At 29.0% G+C, this 23,360-nt stretch overlaps 2 protein-coding genes, 1 long non-coding RNA gene and 1 other non-coding gene across 5 annotated transcripts; all 4 read right to left on the reverse strand.

The window, feature by feature from the left end:
* Positions 1 to 2,545: 2,545 nt before the first annotated feature.
* Positions 2,546 to 9,562, reverse strand: GTG2 (GPCR-type G protein 2). 2 transcript variants are annotated; one of them, XM_028055263.2, is made up of 12 exons: positions 9,024 to 9,562; positions 8,719 to 8,927; positions 8,218 to 8,468; positions 7,961 to 8,036; positions 7,294 to 7,382; positions 6,788 to 6,880; positions 5,477 to 5,503; positions 5,262 to 5,348; positions 4,437 to 4,508; positions 3,928 to 4,058; positions 3,235 to 3,386; positions 2,546 to 3,117 (listed from the first exon to the last, which is right to left on the reverse strand). In XM_028055263.2, coding segments are annotated over exons 1-12 (1,404 nt in total). In that variant the 5' UTR covers positions 9,239 to 9,562; the 3' UTR covers positions 2,546 to 3,115. The 2 variants fall into 2 exon arrangements, with proteins under 2 accessions (XP_027911064.1, XP_027911063.1); XM_028055262.2 differs by having other exon boundaries at positions 7,961 to 8,039; positions 9,024 to 9,560.
* Positions 9,563 to 11,356: 1,794 nt separating this feature from the next.
* Positions 11,357 to 14,838, reverse strand: LOC114168673 (growth-regulating factor 4-like). The gene is made up of 3 exons (XM_028053574.2): positions 14,438 to 14,838; positions 13,498 to 13,858; positions 11,357 to 12,014 (listed from the first exon to the last, which is right to left on the reverse strand). Exons 1-3 carry the CDS (start codon positions 14,646 to 14,648, stop codon positions 11,582 to 11,584), a joined length of 1,005 nt encoding a protein of 334 aa, XP_027909375.1. The 5' UTR covers positions 14,649 to 14,838; the 3' UTR covers positions 11,357 to 11,581.
* A 6,052-nt stretch (positions 14,839 to 20,890) lies between these two features.
* Positions 20,891 to 22,197, reverse strand: LOC114170025 (uncharacterized). The gene is made up of 2 exons (XR_003601032.2): positions 22,014 to 22,197; positions 20,891 to 21,190 (listed from the first exon to the last, which is right to left on the reverse strand). It is a non-coding gene; the product is annotated as an uncharacterized LOC114170025 (long non-coding RNA).
* On the reverse strand, positions 21,850 to 21,928 carry LOC114170964 (small nucleolar RNA snoR117). Its single transcript, XR_003601314.1, has one exon. It is a non-coding gene; the product is annotated as a small nucleolar RNA snoR117 (small nucleolar RNA).
* Positions 22,198 to 23,360: the final 1,163 nt, after the last annotated feature.

Here is a 23,360-nt window from a genome sequence, read left to right on the forward strand (position 1 = left end):
GAATTTAACAAGTTGGTTATTAAAGAGAAAAATTAGAAAAAAAATGGACAAAAATACATTTGAAATTGATAATTTTCACTGAGATACAAAGCACTTAAAAATAGATTTAACTAGTCTTTTATGTAAATATGCTTTTTATTGTATATTCTTCAATGGTTTATAAAATGGAATTATGAATTTTAATATTTATATGTTTATTAAATAACCTTTAATTTTTTAGACAATGGACTCTTCAACTTGTAACTCCTTGTACTCTTCTGTATTAAAAAACAAGCAAAACAATTTAAGTGAAATTAAATTTCTTATCTTCAAATAAAGTTTTGTATTTAAATGTTATAAATCATAATCTTACTGGAATAAAAAAAATGTATTGAAAACGTTAATCATATTCTTCAATAATAAAAATCAATAAATACTTTGTATCCATATATAGAAAACTTGTTCAACATGATTTCATCACAAATCAGAAAGAAAGGTTCCAAAAGTTGGTGAGACTCACATCAAATGAAAAAGTTTCTTCTCACATTTGCGTTAGAAATTTGATTGCCGTGTTGCTAAGCATTCTCATCTCCATGTTACAGTTTTATCCTCAGCAATTACTTTAATATTTCAATCTAATTAATCTCTATATGGTGTTCTCAAATATTCATATCTTTTTTTTTTCTTATGTTAATAATTATTCAAACACTGTTCTCACGTCATATTTTCCCCATTAAATATTTTTCTTAGCTGAATGTCTTCCATAATGTTTATCTAGTAATGTTTATCTTCATATTTATTTATGAAACCTTAACAAAAAGTAATTATTACATTAAATGACAAAATATTTTTATTTTATTTTATTACATGATTAGTTAAAATGAAAAAATAACTTAATGTTACATAAAAATATTGCAGTGAGAAATACATATCATTATTAATACATAAATTGATCACAACTTACTTTGTTAAATATCTTAGATGAAAATTGTATTTTTGTGTTGTGACATAATAATGTAGAAGACTATGACTTCATTGAATTCTATCTAAATAGAAAGGTTTTCAAAACTTACAATCGATTAATTTATTAGCTTCTATGACTTTTCTCCATTTAATTTTGTTTTATTGCTATCAACAATCAGACAGTTTTTAATGTTCTTCTTGTCTTATTGTCACATAGGTTAACAATTACTGTTAAATGTTGATATCTGTTAACTATCTATTCATTTCGAGGTCAGTTTCCTTATGAATTACTACTTATTGAGTTTTGAATAAAATCCACTTGTGTCTTGATGTTACATCAAATGTGTAAATCATTATGTCTATTTGTTTTAAAAACATTAAAAATACTCACTAGTTGTAGTTAAATACTATTTTGTTTTTTAAAGGTTTCCTATATCTTTTAACACTAGTTATTGCAACTTATGTTGATATATACTATTTTTTTTATTTTATTTTAGCAAATAATTTCTTTCGATATCATTTGAATGCCCGTCTAAAGGTAATACGTAAAAGTACTTATATTTTTTTAATATAAAAAGTAGTTTTTGAAAGAAATGAATTGAAATCCAAACATTAAGTAATTATTCTATAAAGGTGTGTAATTATTTTAGGACGACACAGTTCAAAAGAGTAACTCTTATTTATTTAGAGGATTTAAAATTATTTTAAGGAAAATGGCATTTGGACGAGGAAATTAAGAAAATTTAAAATTTATGGATTTTAAAAAAATATTTTAAATAATTAAAATAGTAGAATGTAATATACACTCATAAAAGAAAGAAATTGAAATTTCCTATTTTGTGAAATTGCTCATTGGTTAGAAAAAAAAAATTACGGATTCAAAAAGTCGAGTCAAGATAGACAAAAGATCGAGACAAATCAATTTATACCAAAGGTCAAGTCATGTCGTGTCGGTCTAAAGATCAAGCTGGATCAAGTTAAAAGATTAAGCCAGACCGAAACAAAAGTAAAGTCAAATTAAGCCAAAGATCGAGTTAAATCATGTCAAAAATCAAGTTGAATCATGTCAAACTAAAAGTCGACTTGAACAAAAAATCAAGACTTCGTAGAAATTAAAAGTCGAACTAACTTAATTAAACTCAAAATTAAAGTTAAGTTTGCCAAAAATAAAAATTAAATTGTTTTATCTAAACAAAAAATTTAAAATATTTCAATTACTTCATTTAAACTAATTATTTAAGAAATAAAAAGAATTCAATTCAATTCAATTATTAGATATTTTTAATTTCTTACATTGTTCAAACACAAGTGAATAAATTTCCCTCTTTTTTACTGGGCAGAGATATTTCGAGCAATGCAGAATAAAATCACATTCATTAAGTAAAATTACGAACACTGCAGAATAAAATCAGGTTCTTTAAGTAAAAATGAGAGTAATGTAGAATGATAACATAAAACTGCTTATGATTCCTTTTCTTGCCAAACACACTACTATCCCAACTTGATTTCTGTTATCAATCATATACGAGGAAAAAAAATCTAGATCATGCACCGATGAACATTAGATCCAATCATTCTTTTGTATGGTGCCTTTCATTGCATATCACACATAAACAGTATTCCTTATATTATCACCTCATGATTATACCATATTAAAATGTTTCAGAAGAACTTTACAGTCAACAGAGAGCATTTGAGTGGGAATTTCCACCACTGCTAATCCAAAACTACTACTTACCAATAAAATTATGGAACTGTTCTTTAGATCCATGGTACCAAAATCCAAGGGCAAAAACTATTCACATCCAATTCATTCTATACTTTCGAAAGCATAAGCAAATCTACATTGAACATATTGCCCAACAATGTTCAGAAATTTTCACTTTCCATAGAAAATCATCCAAAAAATGGGTATTCTAAAAGATTTGGTCGCATGCATATATATAGATATAACTAATACAATATCAACCTTCTCACTGGTGATTTGCTCCAGCATCACATCTTCTGATAAGCTATTCACTGGCAAATAAAAATAATGAACGACCTCTGTCACCTATCAAATAAATTCAAATGCATCCATCAGGAAGATTTAAACTTGTATTGTTCATTGGCGTGACATCAAACCTTCCGTGGCATTAGAAACTATACATGCATCTAGGGAGTGTGTTTCCAGTTCTGCATTGAAATAAACAGAGAATATGGTAAGCAATTCAAATATCAAGTTAGTAGAACTATTTATCATAATGCCTGAAAGAAGATTAATTCAGATTTAAGTGGCAGAATTGAACTCACAATCAATTGGATGTTTGTCAATTTGGCGAGATGTATAATGCGCAGAAAGTAAAAGCAGTGAAAGGAATGCACTAGCCACAAAAATTGCATCAAACCATCGGTGATAAAAGTCAAACTGGATATCACCACCCAATACCTCTGTTATAATAATCCTGCCAAAAGATTTGGATTAGACATAGTTAAGATAAATGCTTGATCATCCATTGAAGTTTGATGAAAAATGATTATGTTCAAGCATGCCAAATTTGCATCAATGAAGATGTTAGGCCCATATTTTATACGGCAACTAGTACGAAATTAGTTTTAAACCATGAAAACTAGTCTGCTGATTGTATAGATACCAATATGACTACCGATGCTGTTCATTTCTTCCATTTTCATTTCTCCTATCCGTTTCTTGCATTATTACGATGATGGCAGGAATCCTCGGGGAGTTTTTGGTATTAGAAAAAAGTCATATCAAAACTGTCATCGTTCTCTCACTTTTTATTTTTCTGACAAGTTTTCTATTTTATAAAAGAAAACTCTCTATTACTCACCAAACTATTGGTTTCATTGCCACTTTCTTCCACTAATAATGTGTTGTTATATCTCCATCCACAGGTAAATAATATTTAAAAGTCCATAATTCTTATTAAACTGGATAGGTTTCTATAATTTAAAAATAATTAATGCACAAATTACGACTTGTACCTGTATTCAGTTGCTAAGCTTTTTCTGATTAAAAGAATAGAAGAAACAAAGTACATTCCCATGATCTCAGACAAAAACAGAACTACATTGCTTGAAGATCCACTTCCAACTCTTGAAACAGCAAAAAAGAACTGCATGGAACCCCAAAAATGAAAGTTAGGCTTTATAATAATAAATCGACAATACAAATTGCTTATTCTTCTATGGCATTTTGATTCTTAAATAGATCATCCTAGATTGTAAGAAAAAACCAGCCTTACAAATTTCCATTTGTGTTTGGGCTGGAAAGCCACATTGCTACCATACACAATATTAGCTTAGCTTCCTTTTAATGAAATTGTTAGTTCTTTCCTCGATGGCTCAACTGACCCAACAAAAGAGGGTGAAAGCAGATTGCGATTTTACAAACAATACTCTTCAATAGACTGTTTAACAGTCAAACATACTAATATAACTAACCCAAGCAACATAAAATAGAAATAATTTGCAACTGAAAGTAGCAGGAATACCTTCATCAGATTTGTTAAGAATCCACGGACTGATATCACAACCAACATTCCAATGAATAACAAGGAGATGTACTGCAAAAAAGAAAATGCAGAAAATGTTGAAAAACAGAGATGCATCAAACCATTAAATACCAGCTAAGTACTTCGTAATTTTTATTACAATTAGCAAAAAACTTACCGACAAGTGAACTTTTATTGGAAAATCCAAATAAAGAAACAGAAAATAAATAAAATAGGATCTGATCAGAATGCATTCAATTCAACTAACCCAATTAAGGTAGTAGTGAATGACAATAAATTACGAACAAGAATTATGAGGTACTTGCACACACAAAGGCTTATAAGTCAAAGCATATTTTGACTGATGAATATCCTATTTCTCAACAAGTCCATACTTTATTTCTGCTTCATCATCTAAAGTGTCAGTGGTGATCTCAATATGATTACTGATTAGAGGGACGATCAAACAAATGTAGACAGAGAAAGTTATCAGACTAAAAAATAGCAATAATAAAGAAGTCTAAACTCCCAAGCTAACTCTTGAAGTTTATAACAAAATAGGAATTTAGTAAGCAGCTTTTCCTAGAAACTTTAAGCTATTTTATTGTTAAGATTTAAGAGATGTCAAGCCAGAGTAAATGGGGTGCTCAAACTTAACTGTAATCAATCAGACTCTCAATATTATGAGTATCGTAATGGTTGTAGGACAAATGCATGCAGTATAACTAGAACAAGCCCGTCTCGATGACCTCAGTACAAATAACATTTACAAAATAAGAAAAACATTTAATTCTAGAAAGCAATGGCAAACAAATGGACTCTAACCTGTGATAACATGGCCGCATTTATTCCTATATCAAAGAACTGAAGGAATATACTAATTATCCTTGTCACGGGATCAACCGAACCATCCTGTCATAGAAACACATTAACAATACAAGAGTCAGCGAAAAAGCTAGGAAGAGGTAATTTTATATCATGAAATCTTTAATAGTGAAACATATGATCAAATTGAAGAGTTGCTGAGAAATACAATTTACCTGTTTGAAAACAACACTTTGCAACGACTGTCAAAAGGAAATTACCAAGTTAGCCATATTATATACAGTTAAGAAACAATAAGATATCCCATTTGCTACAGAAATGAGAAAATATTATTACTGAAATTACAATCAGACAGATGCCATTACAAAAAAGTATCATATATTATGTCAGTCTCATTTGTACTTTACAAAACGGGAATATGCCATCATAGAGAGAAGCAATACAAGTTGTAATTAACTGCATGGTGCGCTACAATAACTGATGAGAGAATTTTTTTTACCATAATTCCCTAGTTACATATTGCTTGCAAGAAGAGATAAATGATCTAGAAACACTACTATATAGGCTGATCCTCCAAAAAAAATGTAAACAGCCGTTTCCTATAATACTTCAAATTACTTACCATTTACAACTGCTATTATTGTTTGAATTAAATTAAAAATATAATAACATAGAGATAGGACAAGTAATATTTCCTAAATTTGCCAAACTCCCGCAATTCCAATGTTAAACGCAAAAGGCAATTTAAGCTGCTGAGATCCCTAAATACAGTAATTAGAATGTCATATTTCATTACAAAGCTGTGACAAATACATCTTTAATTCAGGTATTATTAAATATATCTGACATTTTTAGATAAAGTACATATGACTCCCGAAATGTTGGCAAAATGTGAAACTGATAAATGGAGAGTGGGGTAGATTTAACAGAGAAGCCCTTGCGGAAAATTTCCTTGTAGTTTAGATAGTTTGTAAATTTACTCAATAAAGTTCATATTTAAGATATTACCCATCCCATGTGACACATGTAGGAAGCTCTGTATTAAGTCTAACTACACATTTAACAGTTTGACACGCACTAAAATTGAGAGAGGCTGAGGAAACAAAATAAAGTTACCAAGTGTAAAATACAGGTCAAACTTCTGGCATGCAATTTGTGTCTTATCCGAATTTTAGTTATGGGACTTGACTAAGATGGTATTCTATTTTCACATTTTCAGCCCTTGGAATATTTTGGCAATTTTAGCAGTCGCACTTCACGAGCTTTATTTGGTCTAAAAGATTTAATGAGTCATCATCCTAATATAATTAGCAATTTACTTGGAGAATGTTGTTATCAAATAAATGATCGATTAGTGTAAGTAACACATTCAATAAATAGATTTGATTCTCAGATCTATCATGCAATTCTTGCAAACGATCTATACCTTAAAGACAGCTCTAATTCACCAATTACAATTTACAACATTAGATTTACTATGAAAGACTAATTGTAGCTATAGATAATGATTCCTGACATCATAATACCTTGATCATTTTATACACACAATATGCAGAACAAGCATAGCCAAGTAGATTCTGCATGTGTCCTCTCCAAGTTCGAGAATAAGCAGCAGCTTCCTGAAAGATACCAGTTTTCCCCAATAATCAGATAAAAGGAGAAAATATAAGTATGACATTATTCAATCACACTATATTTTTATAGATAAAGAGGTCCAATTTTTTACAATTCACACAATTTTATCATTCGCTATAACATACGTACTTTAAAAACAAGCTGGTCACACTGCTTTTCAGTTTTCCTAAAGGACAATGCCACACTCTTAAAACAAGGAGACATGATGGCTTCATTAATAACTCTAACCAGCTCTCACAAACTTGGGTTTTGAAACGTAATAATGCAAGGATTGATACTAGAGAGCTGTGAAATTTACTCTAATGCCATCTGGTCTTATAATGTGAGAATTGATATAATGAGTGGAAATTAACATGAACAATTCTAAAAAGTAAGGGTAATCCAACGAATGGTAAACCTTTGCTTGACGAAGCTCATAGATCTCCAAGAACAATTGCTTTGAAAGCTCTTCCAAAGCCAGAACTTCTGCTTCGAAGCCTTTAATATCTATAAATTTGACAAGAATAGTTTAAAATGTGTAATTAAATATCTCTAGCATAATTACAGGAAAAAAAAAAAAGATTAGTCAATTAGAAATACCACTATCAAGGATATAAATTCAAAATAAGTATTCCAATAAAATAAGAATTTCATTTAGAAAAGCAAATTTTGCTTCCAAGTTCCAATGAGAATTCAACACATTATCATAAGGATGTAAAGAAAAGGGCATTCCATTTCTCTACATATCTAATGTGGAGATCCCCATAAAATGGCCACCAGAAAAGAACCACGAAGAAACTATAAACTCTTTCCTCAAAGAATTTGCAAAGGTTGGTAAGAGATTATCCTTGAAATCTCAATGATTCATCTCCAACCATGCACACAATATAATAACTGCATAAGTTCAACCTCATTGTGTAATTTTCAAAAACACAGATGCTTTTCAGCCTCTCTACCTTATTTCTGTAAACAGCTTTAACTTACTTTATTGATCATATAATTCTTAACACTTTGGTCCCCCAGAATTTATACTTCAAAAGTGGAAGCTTCGAAAATGGACTTTTTACGAGTAAAAGAAAACTGACCTTGCTCCTTTTGATCCTCTTGGACAGTTCGAACAACCGTACCAACAATTCGTTTAATTAAAGATCTAGCATTTAACTTCTGCATCAAACAAGTTGAGATGAAGCAATTACAGGGTATGAAAGAAAATGACAAATTAAAAATGATAACGACATTATGCCTCAACAAACTAACCTTTATATGCAGCAAAAAAGGAAAAATTAAAGAAACCCATCCAAAATCAAGAACACGCTGAAAAGAAAAAAGATAAAAATGTAACCTCGTCAGATTCTTGCTTCTGCTCCATCTCCATCTGACAAAGAATAATTTTCTTTTTCTTTAAAACACAAGTCTCAATTGATTGCATCAGCTGTCTTTCCAAGGCCTTGATTTCCGTCTCCTCGATCTCTCTGATGAAAAGTGACAAATAACTGTATGGAAGGTTTACAGCACCAAAACCAGATAGAACAGCCATGACAGTAACACCGATGACCCCAATTCTACTCACCAGTTGAGGCATCGTAAAGAAGCCTGAAACACGAGGAACGAACAAACTAGAACCCTTAAAAAATAAACAAACACGAGGATCATCCATATTCTATAACCGCAGTGTCAATTATAGCAATCAATCAGCCGAGAGGTAATTGCACTTTACAAACTACATAAACCACTAGCAGTACTTCCTTCCTAGTTCCCCTTTATCAGGTGATTATACTTTACTAACCAAACACATCACTATCATATGGCACAAAAATTGTAAGAAGGTTTGTGGCAACAGTACCTTTATCAGGAGATGGCATAGGAAAGTGAATGCCCATGCGCCAAAAGACATAAAGAAAAGCGAACAAGAATAGAATTGCAACAAGCGCAGCCCTCTCGGTTCTGACGCCATTGTTTTTGAGCATCAAGTAACAGTGGTAATACGGGAGAAGGAAGACCAGCAACAGGATCAAACAGAACAAGTCGATCTTCCAGTTCACCACTCTTGCCCTGCAAATCCACAGCGCAAGAAAACCTAAATCGATGAGATTGGTATTGAATTGATATCAGCAAGATTTAACTTAATGCTAGGGTTAGGTTAGTCACTCTTTGGATAGAACGGGAATGATTTCGAAGATGACGAGCTGAAGAAGATTGCAGGAGAAGGCAAAGACCACGCTGAAGATGATTTGGACAAGAACGCGTTTCTCTTCATACTCTTTGTAGAGGCGACGATTCAAGAACCATAAACCCGCCCAACCCAGTGAACACAGAGACCCCACCACCGTCACCCCTTCCAAAATTCCCCTTCCCCAACTCATCTTCTTCTCTGTAATCAAACTCAACCACCCAATTCGGAACAATCACTCCCTCTTCTCAATCGAATCAACAACCACCATCACTCCCTCAGATCAGATCCACTAATCCAACAACAACAAGAACAATATGCTTTGCTTGCAATTCATCAACAACAACAACAACAACCCTTTTAAGCAAGTTTAGTGTAATCACCTTCTACTTTTCCATTTCCACTGCTTCTTCACCAGATTAACGCTAAGCTCAACTGCATTTTCATCTCCATACATTTCCACTCCTTGTTAATTTCTATTTTCATTGATTTCTTATTTTACTGATTAGATAAACGAATTCATTTGTAGATGAATGTATAATTTAATTACTACGTGACATCCTCGTTGCCGAATAAAATAACACTACATTTTAATTTAATATTAATAATTTAAATTCGAGTTTATATTTTTTATTTTTTCGTAGTCTACGATAGAAATTTACTTTATTATCACATTATTTAATGAATAAAATTATGTTAATTTATTAAAGATTTGTGCAAAAACTTTTGAGGCGGGTAATATACATATATGTATAAAATTTCTTTTAAAACTTGGAAGAGATAATTTAAAATAAAAAAGATATAGAAACTGATAGAATAATTAATAAATGTGACCCTTTATGATGTGCTTGTAAGTGAAAATTTTTAGTCCTAAAATATTTCTACGTTGAATCTCGCATTTTAAAAAATTGATCTATAATATTTGAGCGTTTTTTTTTTTCAATTTTTCGATGTGATTGTTTTTGCTGAATGGGCGTCACTTTACACATTCCAAGGATCCAAAGTGAGGCTATTCTATCCGCAACCCGCAATTACTAATTAAACCCCACGATAAGATGACAAGACTCGAATATTATTGATTATTACACCACACTACCACTGCTGTTATTTTCATCCTCACCGTTGCTTTCATCATCATTACTGCTATTGTAGAAGAAAAAGAAGAAAAAAAATACAAAAAATATTATTCCGAAAATCTTTTTCTAGAAATTTTTTTCTTAAATGTATTCGATGTATTCTGAAGAGTTTTTTTTTTTTCAGAACTTATTTTATGTAGGGATATTTCGGAAAACTTATTCTATAAAACATTATATAACATGATATGCATTCTCAAAAGTTTGATATAGAAATCTTATTTCGAAAACTTATTACAATATACATTTTATGCATTTTGTAAATTCTGTTCCAAAATCTCCTTTATTCTATTCTCAAAATCTTATTTTAAAATTTTCGGAAAGTTAATTTTGAACAGTTTTTAGAATATATAATTCGAAAAATGACTTTTACAACAGAAGGCAAAATGATTATTTTAAAATTGTGAAGTGGTACGTAAAGAAATTGTAGTGGTGCAGGAAGAAAAAAACCTCAACTTCTTGCTTTTTAACATTTTTGTTTCGTAAGTTGTTGTTTTCTTATGACATAATTGAAACTTGGTTACATTTCACAGTTTTAACGATTTTCTTTCTTGCTTACATTGTTGTGTTGGAATGACATCATTTAAGTTTGGTTGCAATGCTGCATATTGGATTTTGTTATTATATAAAGGGTTAAATATGTTTTTGATATCTTAATTTTCAGTGAATTTTGTAATTAGTCTATTTCAAAATTTTGAACTAATTTAATCTTTTATCTTTCGAAATATGTGATCTTTTTAATCAAATTTTATTAAGTTTATTTGATGTTTCGTATATATTTTGAATTGTATTTGAGTTATTTATACTGTTGACACATTTTTGTTTTAATGTTAAGTCAAATATTATTATAAAACACACTTAAAATATCAAATAAACTTTACAAAATTTGATTAAAATGACTAAATTCACGTATTTTGATAAATGAATGACTAAATTAATCCAAAGTTTCAAAATGGACTAATTTCAAAATTCATTAGGGACCAAAAATATATTTAACCTTTGTATAAATGTTGACATCGGTAATTGTATGAAATATTTTCATTTATTCAATAAAGTTTTCGGAGAACAAACTCATTTGGGCATCCACATAATACACAATCTAACAGTGTGTTTGAATAGTGGTGTTTATTCTTTATACAACAAGTGCCAAAAACACAACAAAAAGGAAGAAGAAAACATTTCAAACCAATAACTTTATTCAGCATAAAACATTCAGTACGAGGTATTCATGGTAGTTCATTCATCAGATACAAAGCCAATAACATTCCAAGGTTCAACAAGTATCCACCATCAAATAAGACAGACATTATTAGATCCTTTCATTAACATTTCAAAGACTGCTTTTAATTATCTGCAACAGTATAATTACAAGAACAGCTAATCCATGTTTAGAAGCTAAATCTTTACCGAAATTGAATCTCATTCTCACCATGTGGAGACTGAGAGCTGGTTGCAGAGATATCAGAAGACATGGGAATGGATATTGAAAGTTGAGTTGTGGAGAAAGCTGCTTGGTTAGATCTCTCATCTTCCAGACCAGACCATGAATCTCTGTTTTTTGGCCATTCGTTGAAGAAAGGTCGAAGACACTGACCCTCCTCCTTCAGGTGCTCTTCTGATGCAAATTCACCAGATAAAAACGAGTTTTGGGGGTAATCACTATGCAACAGGGAATCATTACTTGATTTTGATGTAGAAAAAGAGGCAACTTTGTTAGACATCAAAGGCCACGTGTCTTCCAGCTGTTGAGACTCCATTTGGAGCACTTTGCTGCTTCCTGAAGCTTCAGAAAAGAAGATATGTTCACCACCCTCAGATTTAAGTCCTTGAAGATACCTGTTTGGTTCAAGAAAAATTGTCCACAGTTCAAGAGATAACCAATTATATTGACATTGCTATACTAAATTATGCAGAAACTTGTCATCATTATAGAACAAAGTGCCTTATTTGCAAGCTGGTTGTTCAAACAAATAATCACCATGGTGGTTACATGAAATTAGTAACAGGGACAAGTTGAAGAATGATGCAAAGAGCCGTATCATTATTTTTCTATTAATCAATGAAATTAAAGGAACAATGAATTACAGAAAAACAACACTATTATATGATGAAATTACACAAATAATATCCTAATTAAGCTGGATTAGTTTGAAACATAAGAAGAAAACAAAGGTTCTGAAAAAGTACTAGTAGTTAAAACTTCACAGGGTACAATAAAATCTTTGGATTCATTGAGTGACTGATTGCAGTCTCCTTTCTTACCAGATTTGACTAAACTGCTAAAGTTTAAACTTAGAACAAATTCCCAGGTTGCCACAATCAGAAAATTGTTATCAATTTGATATTTAATTGTAATCTCATATAAACATTAAGAGGAATAGGAATAATTTTGTCTTATAATCTGTAATTTACAATTTAAGAAAGAAGAAAGCAATATGGCTGCAAGGAACAGAACAAAATACACAGCTATATTCAATAGGGCATGAAGAGAAAGAGTGATACACTCTTGTGCTGATCAGCATGGAAAGAAATGTATCATTTCTACTCAAAACAAAATTAGGAGTAATTATTCAGTCCATGACGTGTACACCTTTCTCATCATCCTCACAAGAACAGATACAATAGACAGACAACCAGACCACATATTAGCATGCTAAAATGTTTCTCAACATTTTATTTAAAAACAGTCTCACTCTGCACTTCGCATTTCAGAAATAAATCAGTGTAAGAGAATGATAAATTAGAAAAAAAGACAACTAAAGAACCATTTTTCGTCAAAGTCGGTCTCCAAAATCTAGTACCTACTCCACGTGTCTGAGCATCATCCAAGACTAGAAAAGATAACATAAAACAACAATTGAAAATAAACAAAGTACGAGTTCAGATTAATGAAAACTACAATCTCCTCATCAACATTTGAAAAAAAAAGTACAGGAACTGAAGCAAAGCAAAGTAGCCAACAGCTCTAGACTTTTACTTTGACAACAGACAGAAAGAAACAGACACTTCTGAAGTATAGCATTCAAACAACTAGTCATAATGACTGCACCTCTCTGTACAATGTTAGAAATCCACCATAAAAATATGTCACTATCCACATACAGAAACCAACCCTCAAATTAATTTAAAAAAACACTGCCACAAATTCAGACTAAAACATTTAAATTCAAGAACCTGAAGAAGTGAAGGCAGTTCCATAGAATATACCTAGCAATAGGACCTTAATTGAAGATATATTTTCTATTCTGTTCTTTATAGCATAAACAATTTCAAATTCCATGCAAACAACAGATGCAAAATATGACAAGGATTTATATACCTGTATTCTTTACTTGGGATGGCATAAGGAATGGAATCTAGATGATAATTGGTATGGTCAGTTCCAGAATCAGTACCCTGGAGATTACCAACAGCATTTGCAGGAAGGTTTTGGAAGTTTACAGTTCTACTGCTGCCACTGCCACCAGTGACATCAAGTGTTGTGACAGTTGAAGAAGATTGAGTCATAGTTTGTGATTCCACAGGCTTTCTTGAACGGTTGCGGCCACGGTGCATGTGGCGCTCACAGTACTTGGAGTCTGGATATGCTTCCTTGGAGCACCTCCACTTTTTTCCATCAGTCCTCCTACATCGCCCTGGCTCTGGGTCCACCTTCTTCCCATAGAAGGAACAATAACTCACTGCAAAGTTTGTCATGCACAGCTTTTTATTGCCAACATTCCAAACACACCCCTAACTCAAGGGACATTCATTTGGCAACAAAAAAGACAAAAATGGAAGTTTTGGTACACATTTTACAAAGCTAATAGGCTCAAAATCTCCAGAACTGAACCCAATATCATAGTAAAAGCAATCACAAATCTGTGTCTCAATAATTTCATCCATAAAAAGTTAAAAAAATCCCTATATTGACTATGCAGTCACTAGTCAGTGAGTTTAATTGCAAAAATCAAATCCAAAAATGTAAAGAGAATATCCTTCCACACAGTAAATAAGCTCACTTAAGTCATTCAGCAACAAAGGGTAAATATAGCAATGTGAAGCCTCTAGGGTTGAAAAAAACAGACATCGATGTTGCCTGCACATAAATGACACCACCATTTATGATAATAAAACATAGAAATACTCAAAAACAAAAACACCCTAATCTCTTATTGTCTTTTGACACAAAAAAATTGAGTTGTTTAACACATGGAAAAGGGTAAGCATTGTTGAAACAAGTTCATCATACAGAAAATAAACAGGATTGGAAAACTGACATGTGGGATGATGAAAGAAGGCATGTGGTATAGAATCGAAGCTCTTCTGAATGGGGAGCACCAGATTCTGAGGCACAGGAAGACCCGCAAGCATGTACTTGAAGATCAAAGCTTGGTGCTCCAGTTCCTCCCACTGAGACACTGTGAATGGCGATCTTCCATAGTAACCATTGCTCAAACCCATCAAAGTCCCTCCACCACTGTTGTTCATGTTTTCTGTTACTTCCACTTCTCACACTCTTATCAATATAACACCACAATCTCTCCTTAGATACCCAAATCAAACATAGTCAGAGCCGAAACATGAGATCAGATCGAGCTTTGTCTCAACCATTTGTGTTTTGCTCTGCCATGCTCCAAGCTATAAAGGAAACTCCATTCAAGTAACTCATCCATAATATTCACTGATTTCAATCATTTTTTTTTTTCCTTCTCAAATTTTACATTATATCTAGTAATAGAATAGTTAATTTTCATAACAACTATAATTTCTAACATCCTGACAGTATAAAAAATACTAAAAAAATTAACAAGATTTTAATAAATCAGGTGCTTTTGAAAGTAGAGATGTTTTAATGTAAATGAGAAGTTTCGAAATAATATATTATTATTATTATTCAACTAGGAAAATTTTCAATAAATGTATGTTTATATTTTTATTACATCAAAAACACATATAATTTTTTATTTCTATGAATAATTAATTTAAAATATATTCTATAACTATTAATAAAAATAATTGTTCGAAATTATTTTTTGTGTTAATTTTATCCTTAATAATTTAAATTATTTTATTATTTGTTTCACTTTTCAGATTTTGCAATTATTTTTTTGTAATTACCTTTTAATAATAATTAAAAATAATAATTTTTATTTTTTTATATGTATATAGACATGTATGTTTTCATTAGTATATTAGTACATTTAATATATAAATATATAATTTTATGAAATTAATGTTAAAGTAATTATGTAACCATTATTCAAAAATTTATTTCATTATCTCGAAATAAAATAAATTATTTTATCATTTATTTTAATTAATAACCAACTAAATTCTTTTTATATTAAAAGAAATTATCAAATAGTGTATCATATGCTTGAAAAATAGTAAAAACATTTTTTTTTTTAGGATTTGGTGTCATTTATTGACATTGCTGGAAAAGAGGATGATGTAGTTTTATTATGCTACCCTTGAACGGACAGCAACAACGCGTGATGGGCTGGAGAAACGGTGGACCCCGGGCCCAGGGGCCCAGTGGCCCATAGCACCGCTAGAGAGAAAAAAAAAACATTGATTAGTTGGCGGAATGCGGGTGACATTCGATGTGGGGCTGAATCTCTCTCCCACGTTTTGCCAAAATTAAAAACAAAATAGTAAATGTGTCCAAAGGAAGCCAAATGTGTGGAATTCCAGTTTAGTGTTTGTTTGTTTGTATCATTTGCTATGTACTCTGTACCTTTGTGGATTATTGAATATGAGTGAATGAATGAACTTGCCAACTTCTCTTACACCTCATGCCCAACTCTTTAATTATTCATTGTTTGGTAACCCATGCTTCATCATTCATGGACCACACCCCTACCCACATTTTTTTTTCTGTTTCTCTATTTTGCCTTCAATTGTTTTACCTGTATATACTTTAAATATTAAATATTTTCTTTTCGTTTTCAAATTATTTTGAAAATTCTGTTTCTTCGTTAAATTAAATTATATAACTACATAATTATTATTTTTTTGGTATGTTTTTAATTTCTTAACTTATATGTAAAACTGAAATTCGTTGCTCTTGTGAAATTTATTTAAATTTCATCTATATCTATAATAATATATAAAGATCATTCGTTCTGTGTCTACATCTCATAATATCAATTATACCCTTTACAATATAATTATTTATTAATTTTTTTGAAATTAACGGTTAATTTTACTTATTTTCTATAAAACTGTTTATTCTTTTTCTTTTTTATTCATCAACAATTAATTTCTCTATTAATTTTACTTTATTTTTAATAAATATAAATTTATTTTATATATTAATATTACACTATTATCATCTACTAATATACTATTTTTCATATTTAAAAATGCATACACATAATTGTGATAATAATATTAGTGATGTATCTTTGATAACCATAACAACATATCTAAATAAGAATAAGAACTTATTTTAAATTATGTGCGGGTGACACTTGTTAATCACATCAAAACATGTGATGATCACATGTTTTGACATTTTAAGTTAATTAATATAACTGTTAGACACCTCATTTAAAAAATAATTGGTTAAACACATCACTTAAAAGTTAATTTATTAAACATTGTTAATTAAAATTTAATGTTGTTGGGTCGGAATGACATGTTTTATTTATTACTAAAATATGGAGATGGATTTATATAAATTTTGGAAAAATTACCGGTTCTAATATATAAATAAAAAATAAAAAATATATTTAATCATATTTTATATGTTTAATACCCTTAGAGAATATATATATATATATATATATATATATATATTTTATTTTTTTTTATTTTTTTTTGTTCATTGACTATAAAATTGTGTTTATTACATGTAAAACACTTTAATGAAAAAATAGTTTATATGACTTTCATAACATAACATGTAATTAATTTAATTTTAAAACAACACTTGGAATTTTAAAATAGTTTTAAAACAAATAAATATATTTCAATTTTCATTTTATTTCTTGAGAAACAAATTTTGCATTTGGTATGTCTTTGTTGAGAGATGAAAGGGAAAAAAACAGAAAAAAAATAATTCGGCTGAGTAAAAGAAAATCATGTCATAATATATTAGAGATAAGATTATCATTGATTACTGATATCTCTAAATAAATTAAAGAAAAAAAAATTAGTAATGTGAAAAAACTAATAATTAAATAATTATTTTTAATTTAACTTGATAGAATTGTATTTTAAATTATTTTTAAAAAGTTTAACTTTTTTAAATTTGTAATTCATGGTGAGGCTTATTTAAATTATTTAAAAAAAGATTAAATGCATTTGTATTGATATTTTATTTGTCAGTTTTATTGGGATTATATTTTAAAATCAAAATTTTGTTTATGTTTTGAATTTTAAATGGTTTTTTTTATTTAATTTTTCAATAACTAATTGTAAATATTTATTGATCTTATAAAATAGAAGAACATTGTTCAACTGAAATAATATATATATATATATATATATATATATATATATATATATATATATATATATATATTGTTTGGCGAAACCTCGAAAATATTCCGTAAACATGAATATAGAAGTTTTATATTAGGAAATAACATATTTATTAGAGTATTGATGAGAGGTCCTTAAAATTACAAATATCACATCACAAAAGTCAAAGGCACAATGCAATTAATGAAATTGTTGACAAATCTCCATAACATTTGAGTGTTGGTTGTTGCATCTTAAATTTTTTGTTGTACTTATAGTTACTCTCAGTATCAAATTAGATCCTTACTTTTTGTCGGTGATTTCTTCTCCATCACTCATTTTACTATGCTATCAAGTTATGTAATCTGTTATAATTAGAGGTGTTTCTTTCTCTCGCTAAAGCTGCAAATAATTAAAGGTCTATCATTACGTTTCAATTATTTAAGAACATTTTTTAATTTGATTATAGGGTTTGACCCTTAGATCACCCTTTAATTATTATTTTCTTTTAGAGAGGTTTCTGATAAATTTATTAATTTTATAGGTAGATTTTTTATAAGTTTAAAAATTATGCAGGTTGATTTATGATAAATTAAAAATTTTGTAAATAAGTCTTCATGAATTTAGAAAAAATAGGTTTTAGATAAGTTTAAAAATTTATCAAAAATTTTATAGGAATGTTGTGATAAATTTTTAAACTTTGTAAGTAAGACATTGAAAAATTAAAAAGTTTTGCATGTAGGTTTTTTGATAAGTTTAGAAACTTTTCAGGTAAATCCTCCATACATTTATAAAATTTGCAAATAGGTCACTCATAATTTTAAAAACTTTGCAGATAGGTCTTTGATAAATTTAAAAACTTTGTTCGTAAGTACTTCATAAGTTTAGAAACTTTGCAATGAGGTTCCTAATAAATTTGAAAACTTTGAAGATAAGTCCCTCATAAATATAAAAACTTTGTAGGGAGGTCCTCATAAATTTAAAAACTTTGTAGGTAGATCAAAAACTTTGCGGGTAGGTCCATGATAAATTTAAAAAGTTTGAATATAGGTCCTATGTAAATTTTAAAAAAATGTCGATAAGTCTCTTATAATTTTAAAATGTTTGCAGGTAGGTTTCTGATAAATTTAGAAACTAACTTTGCAGGTTTGTCCTTTATAAGTTAACAAACTTTACAAGAAGGTACCTGATCAATTTAAAAACTTTGCAGGTAGGTAATTAATAAATTTTAAATCTTTGTAGACAAGTACCTTTAAAATTTAGAAACCTTGCTTGGAGGACCTTGAAAAATTTTCAAAATTTGTTGATAGGTCCTTGATAAATTTAAAACTTTGTAGATAAATCCGTGATAAATTTAAACATTTTGCAGGGTGGTCCTTGATAAGTTTAAAAATTTTGCAGGTAGGTCCCTAATGAATTTAAAAACTTTGATAAGAAGTCCTTGATAAATTTTAAAAATGTACTAGTAGGTCAATTTAGTAGGTCAATTTAAAACTTTGTAGGTAAGTTCTTGATAAATTTAGAAATTTTGTAGGATGGTCCTTGATAAGTTTAAAAACTCTGCAGGTAAGTCCATCATAAATTAAAAAAGTTTGTGGATAGATGCTAATAAATTTAAAAAAATTGTAGATAAGTCCCTCATAACTTTAGATAAGTAGATCCTTGTAAATTTAAAAACTTTGTTGGCTTATCTTTGATAAGTTAAAAAACTTTGTAGGTAGGTCCTAATCAATTTAAAAACAACTTTGAAGGTAGGTCTCTCATAAATTTAAAAACTTTGCAAATAAATACCTTTTAAATTTAGAAACTTTGTTGGGAGGTCCTTGATAAATTTAAAAAATTTACTGGTAGGTTCCTGAAAAATTTAAAACTTTGATAAATTTAAAAATTTTGCAAGTGTTCGTTGATAAGTTTAAAAATGTTGCAGGTATGTCTCTGATGAATTTAGAAAATTTGCAGGTAGGTCACTTATAAATTTAAAAACTTTGCAGGTGTTTTTAAATTTAGAAACTTTGCTGGGAGTTTATTGATAAATTTTAAAAATTTGCTGGTAAATCCTTAATAAATTAAAAGATAAGTCCTTAGGTTCGGGTGAATTTCAAAACTTTGCAGGAAGGTCCCTAATAAATTTAAAAATTTTGCAGCTAAGAACCTTTTAAATTTAGAAACTTTAAATTTTGTAAAGTGGTTCTTGATAAGTTTAAAACTTTGCAAGTAGGTAATTTATAAATATAAATTGAATAACTTGCAGGTAGGTTTGTGATATGTTTAAAAACTTTGTATATAATTCCTTATAATCTAATACAGATAAATTTATATACTTTTAATCAGGTCCCTCATAAATACAAAAATTTTGTAGTTAAGTTCTGATCAATTTAAAACATTTTTGTTAGGTGCATGATAAATTTAAATTCTTTACAATTAGTTCCCTTGTAAATTTAAAAACATTACACCAATAACTTTAGAAATTTTGCATATAGTCCCTAAAATTGATATATAAATTAAAAACTATATGTAAGACCTATAATAAATTTAAAAAATTTACTTTCATGATAAATTTAAAAATTTTGCAAATAAATCCTTAATAAATTTAACAACCTTAAAGAAGGTTTCTAATAAATTTCTAAAGTTTACATATAAGTACTTCAAAAATTAGAAACTTAGATTCATGATAGGTAGCGAAATTCCTTGTCTAGTAAATTTCAAGGATAACATTACATGTAGAATCTGATAAATTCTGATAAATTTAGAATCTTTTAATTAAGTATGATAAATTTTAAAACTCAATTTCTATGATAAATTTTGAAACATTCAATTAAATACATGATTAAATTTATAAATTTTTAACCATGTTCTAGTTAAATTTAAAAACCTTTTAAAAATTTTACATATAAGTCTGTGATAAATTTATAAACTTTGAAAGTTCTAGATAAATTTTGATAAATTGGATGCAGTTAAGTGGATGATAAATTTAAAGATTTTGCGGTTAAATTTATGATAAATTTACAAAACATTGTCGGGTTACAACATTTTAGTCGTGCTCAAAATGGTTTAATTGAAAGCATTTATCAAACATGTGTTGAATGTTTGAAAAAATTTTATCTTTTCAAGCAAATCTTCCGAAGAATTTTTGGGGTTTTGTTATGACAATATTTTTGATAAGTAAACTAATTAATCCTATATTATACCAAAAATCATCACATGACTACTCTCGCGAAATTTGTCTAATCTGTATAATCTTAAAAAATTTGGGTGAACCAATGTTGTTAATACTGTTAAAGGGGTATCTAGGATGGTAAACTGTATTTTCTGGTAAATTTTGAAAACAAAGACTTTGTAATCCAAACATTTAACATACATCTTACGACCGAAAGGAAACTCAGAAATCAAATTCTGAAAAAATATCAGAAAAAAAATGTATGAACATCCGAATGCATGAGCCTACAGAGACACAAGCAAATTTCTCAGATCAAAGTTCTTATCGGCAACGTACAGCGCTGAAATCACCACGGAATAAGCAACTCAGAGACTCTAATTTATTGCCTCTTCACTCACAAAAGCTTCTACATAGATAAATGAAAACAATAGAAGTGAAAAACAGAAACCATTGGATCTATACAACACTATGAAAATCAAAATTTAGTTTTTGATTAAACTTCCACTTAACATTAAACTTAGGTGTCCATTAAGGTTAAACTCGAGACCATTGGTTCTACAACAATATGAAACCACAGGTGACAATGAATTTTTAAAAAACAGATGAAGATGATCACTTTGAGACCGAGTCGAATTAGATGATGAATCAAAAAACACTTTTCATACCATGACATGTTATAATTAAAAAGAAAAACTTTGTAATCCAAATAGCATTAAGACCGAAAGGGTACTCAGAAATAAAATTCTGAAAAAAAAAACAGAAAAAAGTGTATGAACATCCGAATGCATGAGCCTACAGAGACCCAAGCCAATTTCTCAGCTCAAAGTTTTTATCGGCAACGTACAGCGCTGAAATCGCCATTGAATAAGCAACCCAGAGACTCTAATTTATTGCCTTTTTCACTCACAGAAGCTTCTTCGTAAATAAATGAAAACAATAGAAGAGAAAAACAGAAACCACAAAAACTTATAAGTGCATTGGTAATTTGATGCTCTAAAATTACGCAATCACTATTCGAAAAACTAACACGAAAACAATTATTATTCAGAAACGTTGAAAGAACGAGGGCCTCAGATTCAAGAATTTCATTCGTCAGAGACAGAGTCTCAGATGGTACGGACAAATTAATCATGCATCACCGGCCAAATGCAGAAGCAGAAACGCGAAGAATAAAGAAAATAAATTTAAAAAAAGTAGATGAAATTCGCAGAAATTATGCAAGTACTCACAGAATTGAAGAACACAGAAAGGAGCGAGCGAGCGAGGCTGTGAATGGGTGGGTTGCAAATTAAATAGGCGAAAATGAAATGAAACCCTAATTTTCCTCTGCGAGTGAAACTACCGTTGTATACTCTATATTTTGCTCCGGCCCAAATCTTTCGAGAGCTTATTACTGGGCTTAACGCTAAAACCACAAAGTTGGTGGCCCAAATTAAAGTTATCTCAGATGTATAAATATGTAGAGATGTTAGTTTTAAATGTGTAAAGTATAAAATATATCTGGTTTTTAAATTTTTATTATAAACATTCACCTTATTAACTAACATTTTATGTCCTTGATGATTTTGTAAAATATAAAATAAAAGATTAAGAATAAATAAACATATTGAAACATGAGTGAGTCATTTAAACGGTATTTTAAAACATAACTTAAAAAAAGTTTTTGTAAACTTTTATTTCTCTTAATTATATTTAACTTAATTATGTTTTAAGATTATGATCAAGTTTGGAACTTAGAATTGAGTCCCTACTAAATTTTTATGATAGTCAATAGATTTAATTTTTTTAATTTAATTGTGTTTGTTAATTTTTTATTTTGCTAATTTAGTGAACCAGGTGTTCGAGTGACTTGATTATTGTTTTGTCATGTCACTCGGATGTGATCTATTATTTTATTATTTTTAAAATTTTAGAAATTATAATTTTATATTTTATGATTTAATAAATTATAGTTTTATTATTATATCGTCATATTGTTATATAGTTATATAATTATAATGTTGTCGTTGTATGATCGTATCGTCATATTATTATATTGTCATATAGTTATATCATTTTAACATTATATCATCATATTGTCGTATCGTTATATCATCGTATTGTTATGTCATCATATTTTTATTGTATTATATCATCATATTGTACATCGTTATATCATATTATTGTTATATCATTATATAGTTATATTATATTGTCACAAGCGGACCAACGGACAACGGGGAGTCATGGCCCCCCCAACTTTTTTTGAAAATTTTTTATTTATTTTATATGAAAATTGTTTTATTTATAATTTTTTAAATTATGTATAAGAAATTTGATTTTTTATAATTTTTTAAACAATAAAAGTATATATTGAGAAATGATAAGAATTAAAATAGGTATCTTTTTATTTATTTTATAAAATATAACATTTAATGCTAATAAATAATAAAGCATAAAATTAAATTTAATAATAATAAAAAAATTTATTAAGATATTTTTTATTTTCTCTTTCACTCTTTTTTGAGTTTCTCACAATATTGTATTGACTTTAGACTTTTACTTGTTTTGTTTTCTTTTGTTTATGAAGAAAAAAA

Source organism: Vigna unguiculata, chromosome 11 (assembly GCF_037176805.1).
Source record: "Vigna unguiculata cultivar grain cowpea cultivar isolate G323 ecotype 2 chromosome 11, ASM3717680v1, whole genome shotgun sequence".
NCBI classification, from domain to species: domain Eukaryota; kingdom Viridiplantae; phylum Streptophyta; class Magnoliopsida; order Fabales; family Fabaceae; genus Vigna; species Vigna unguiculata.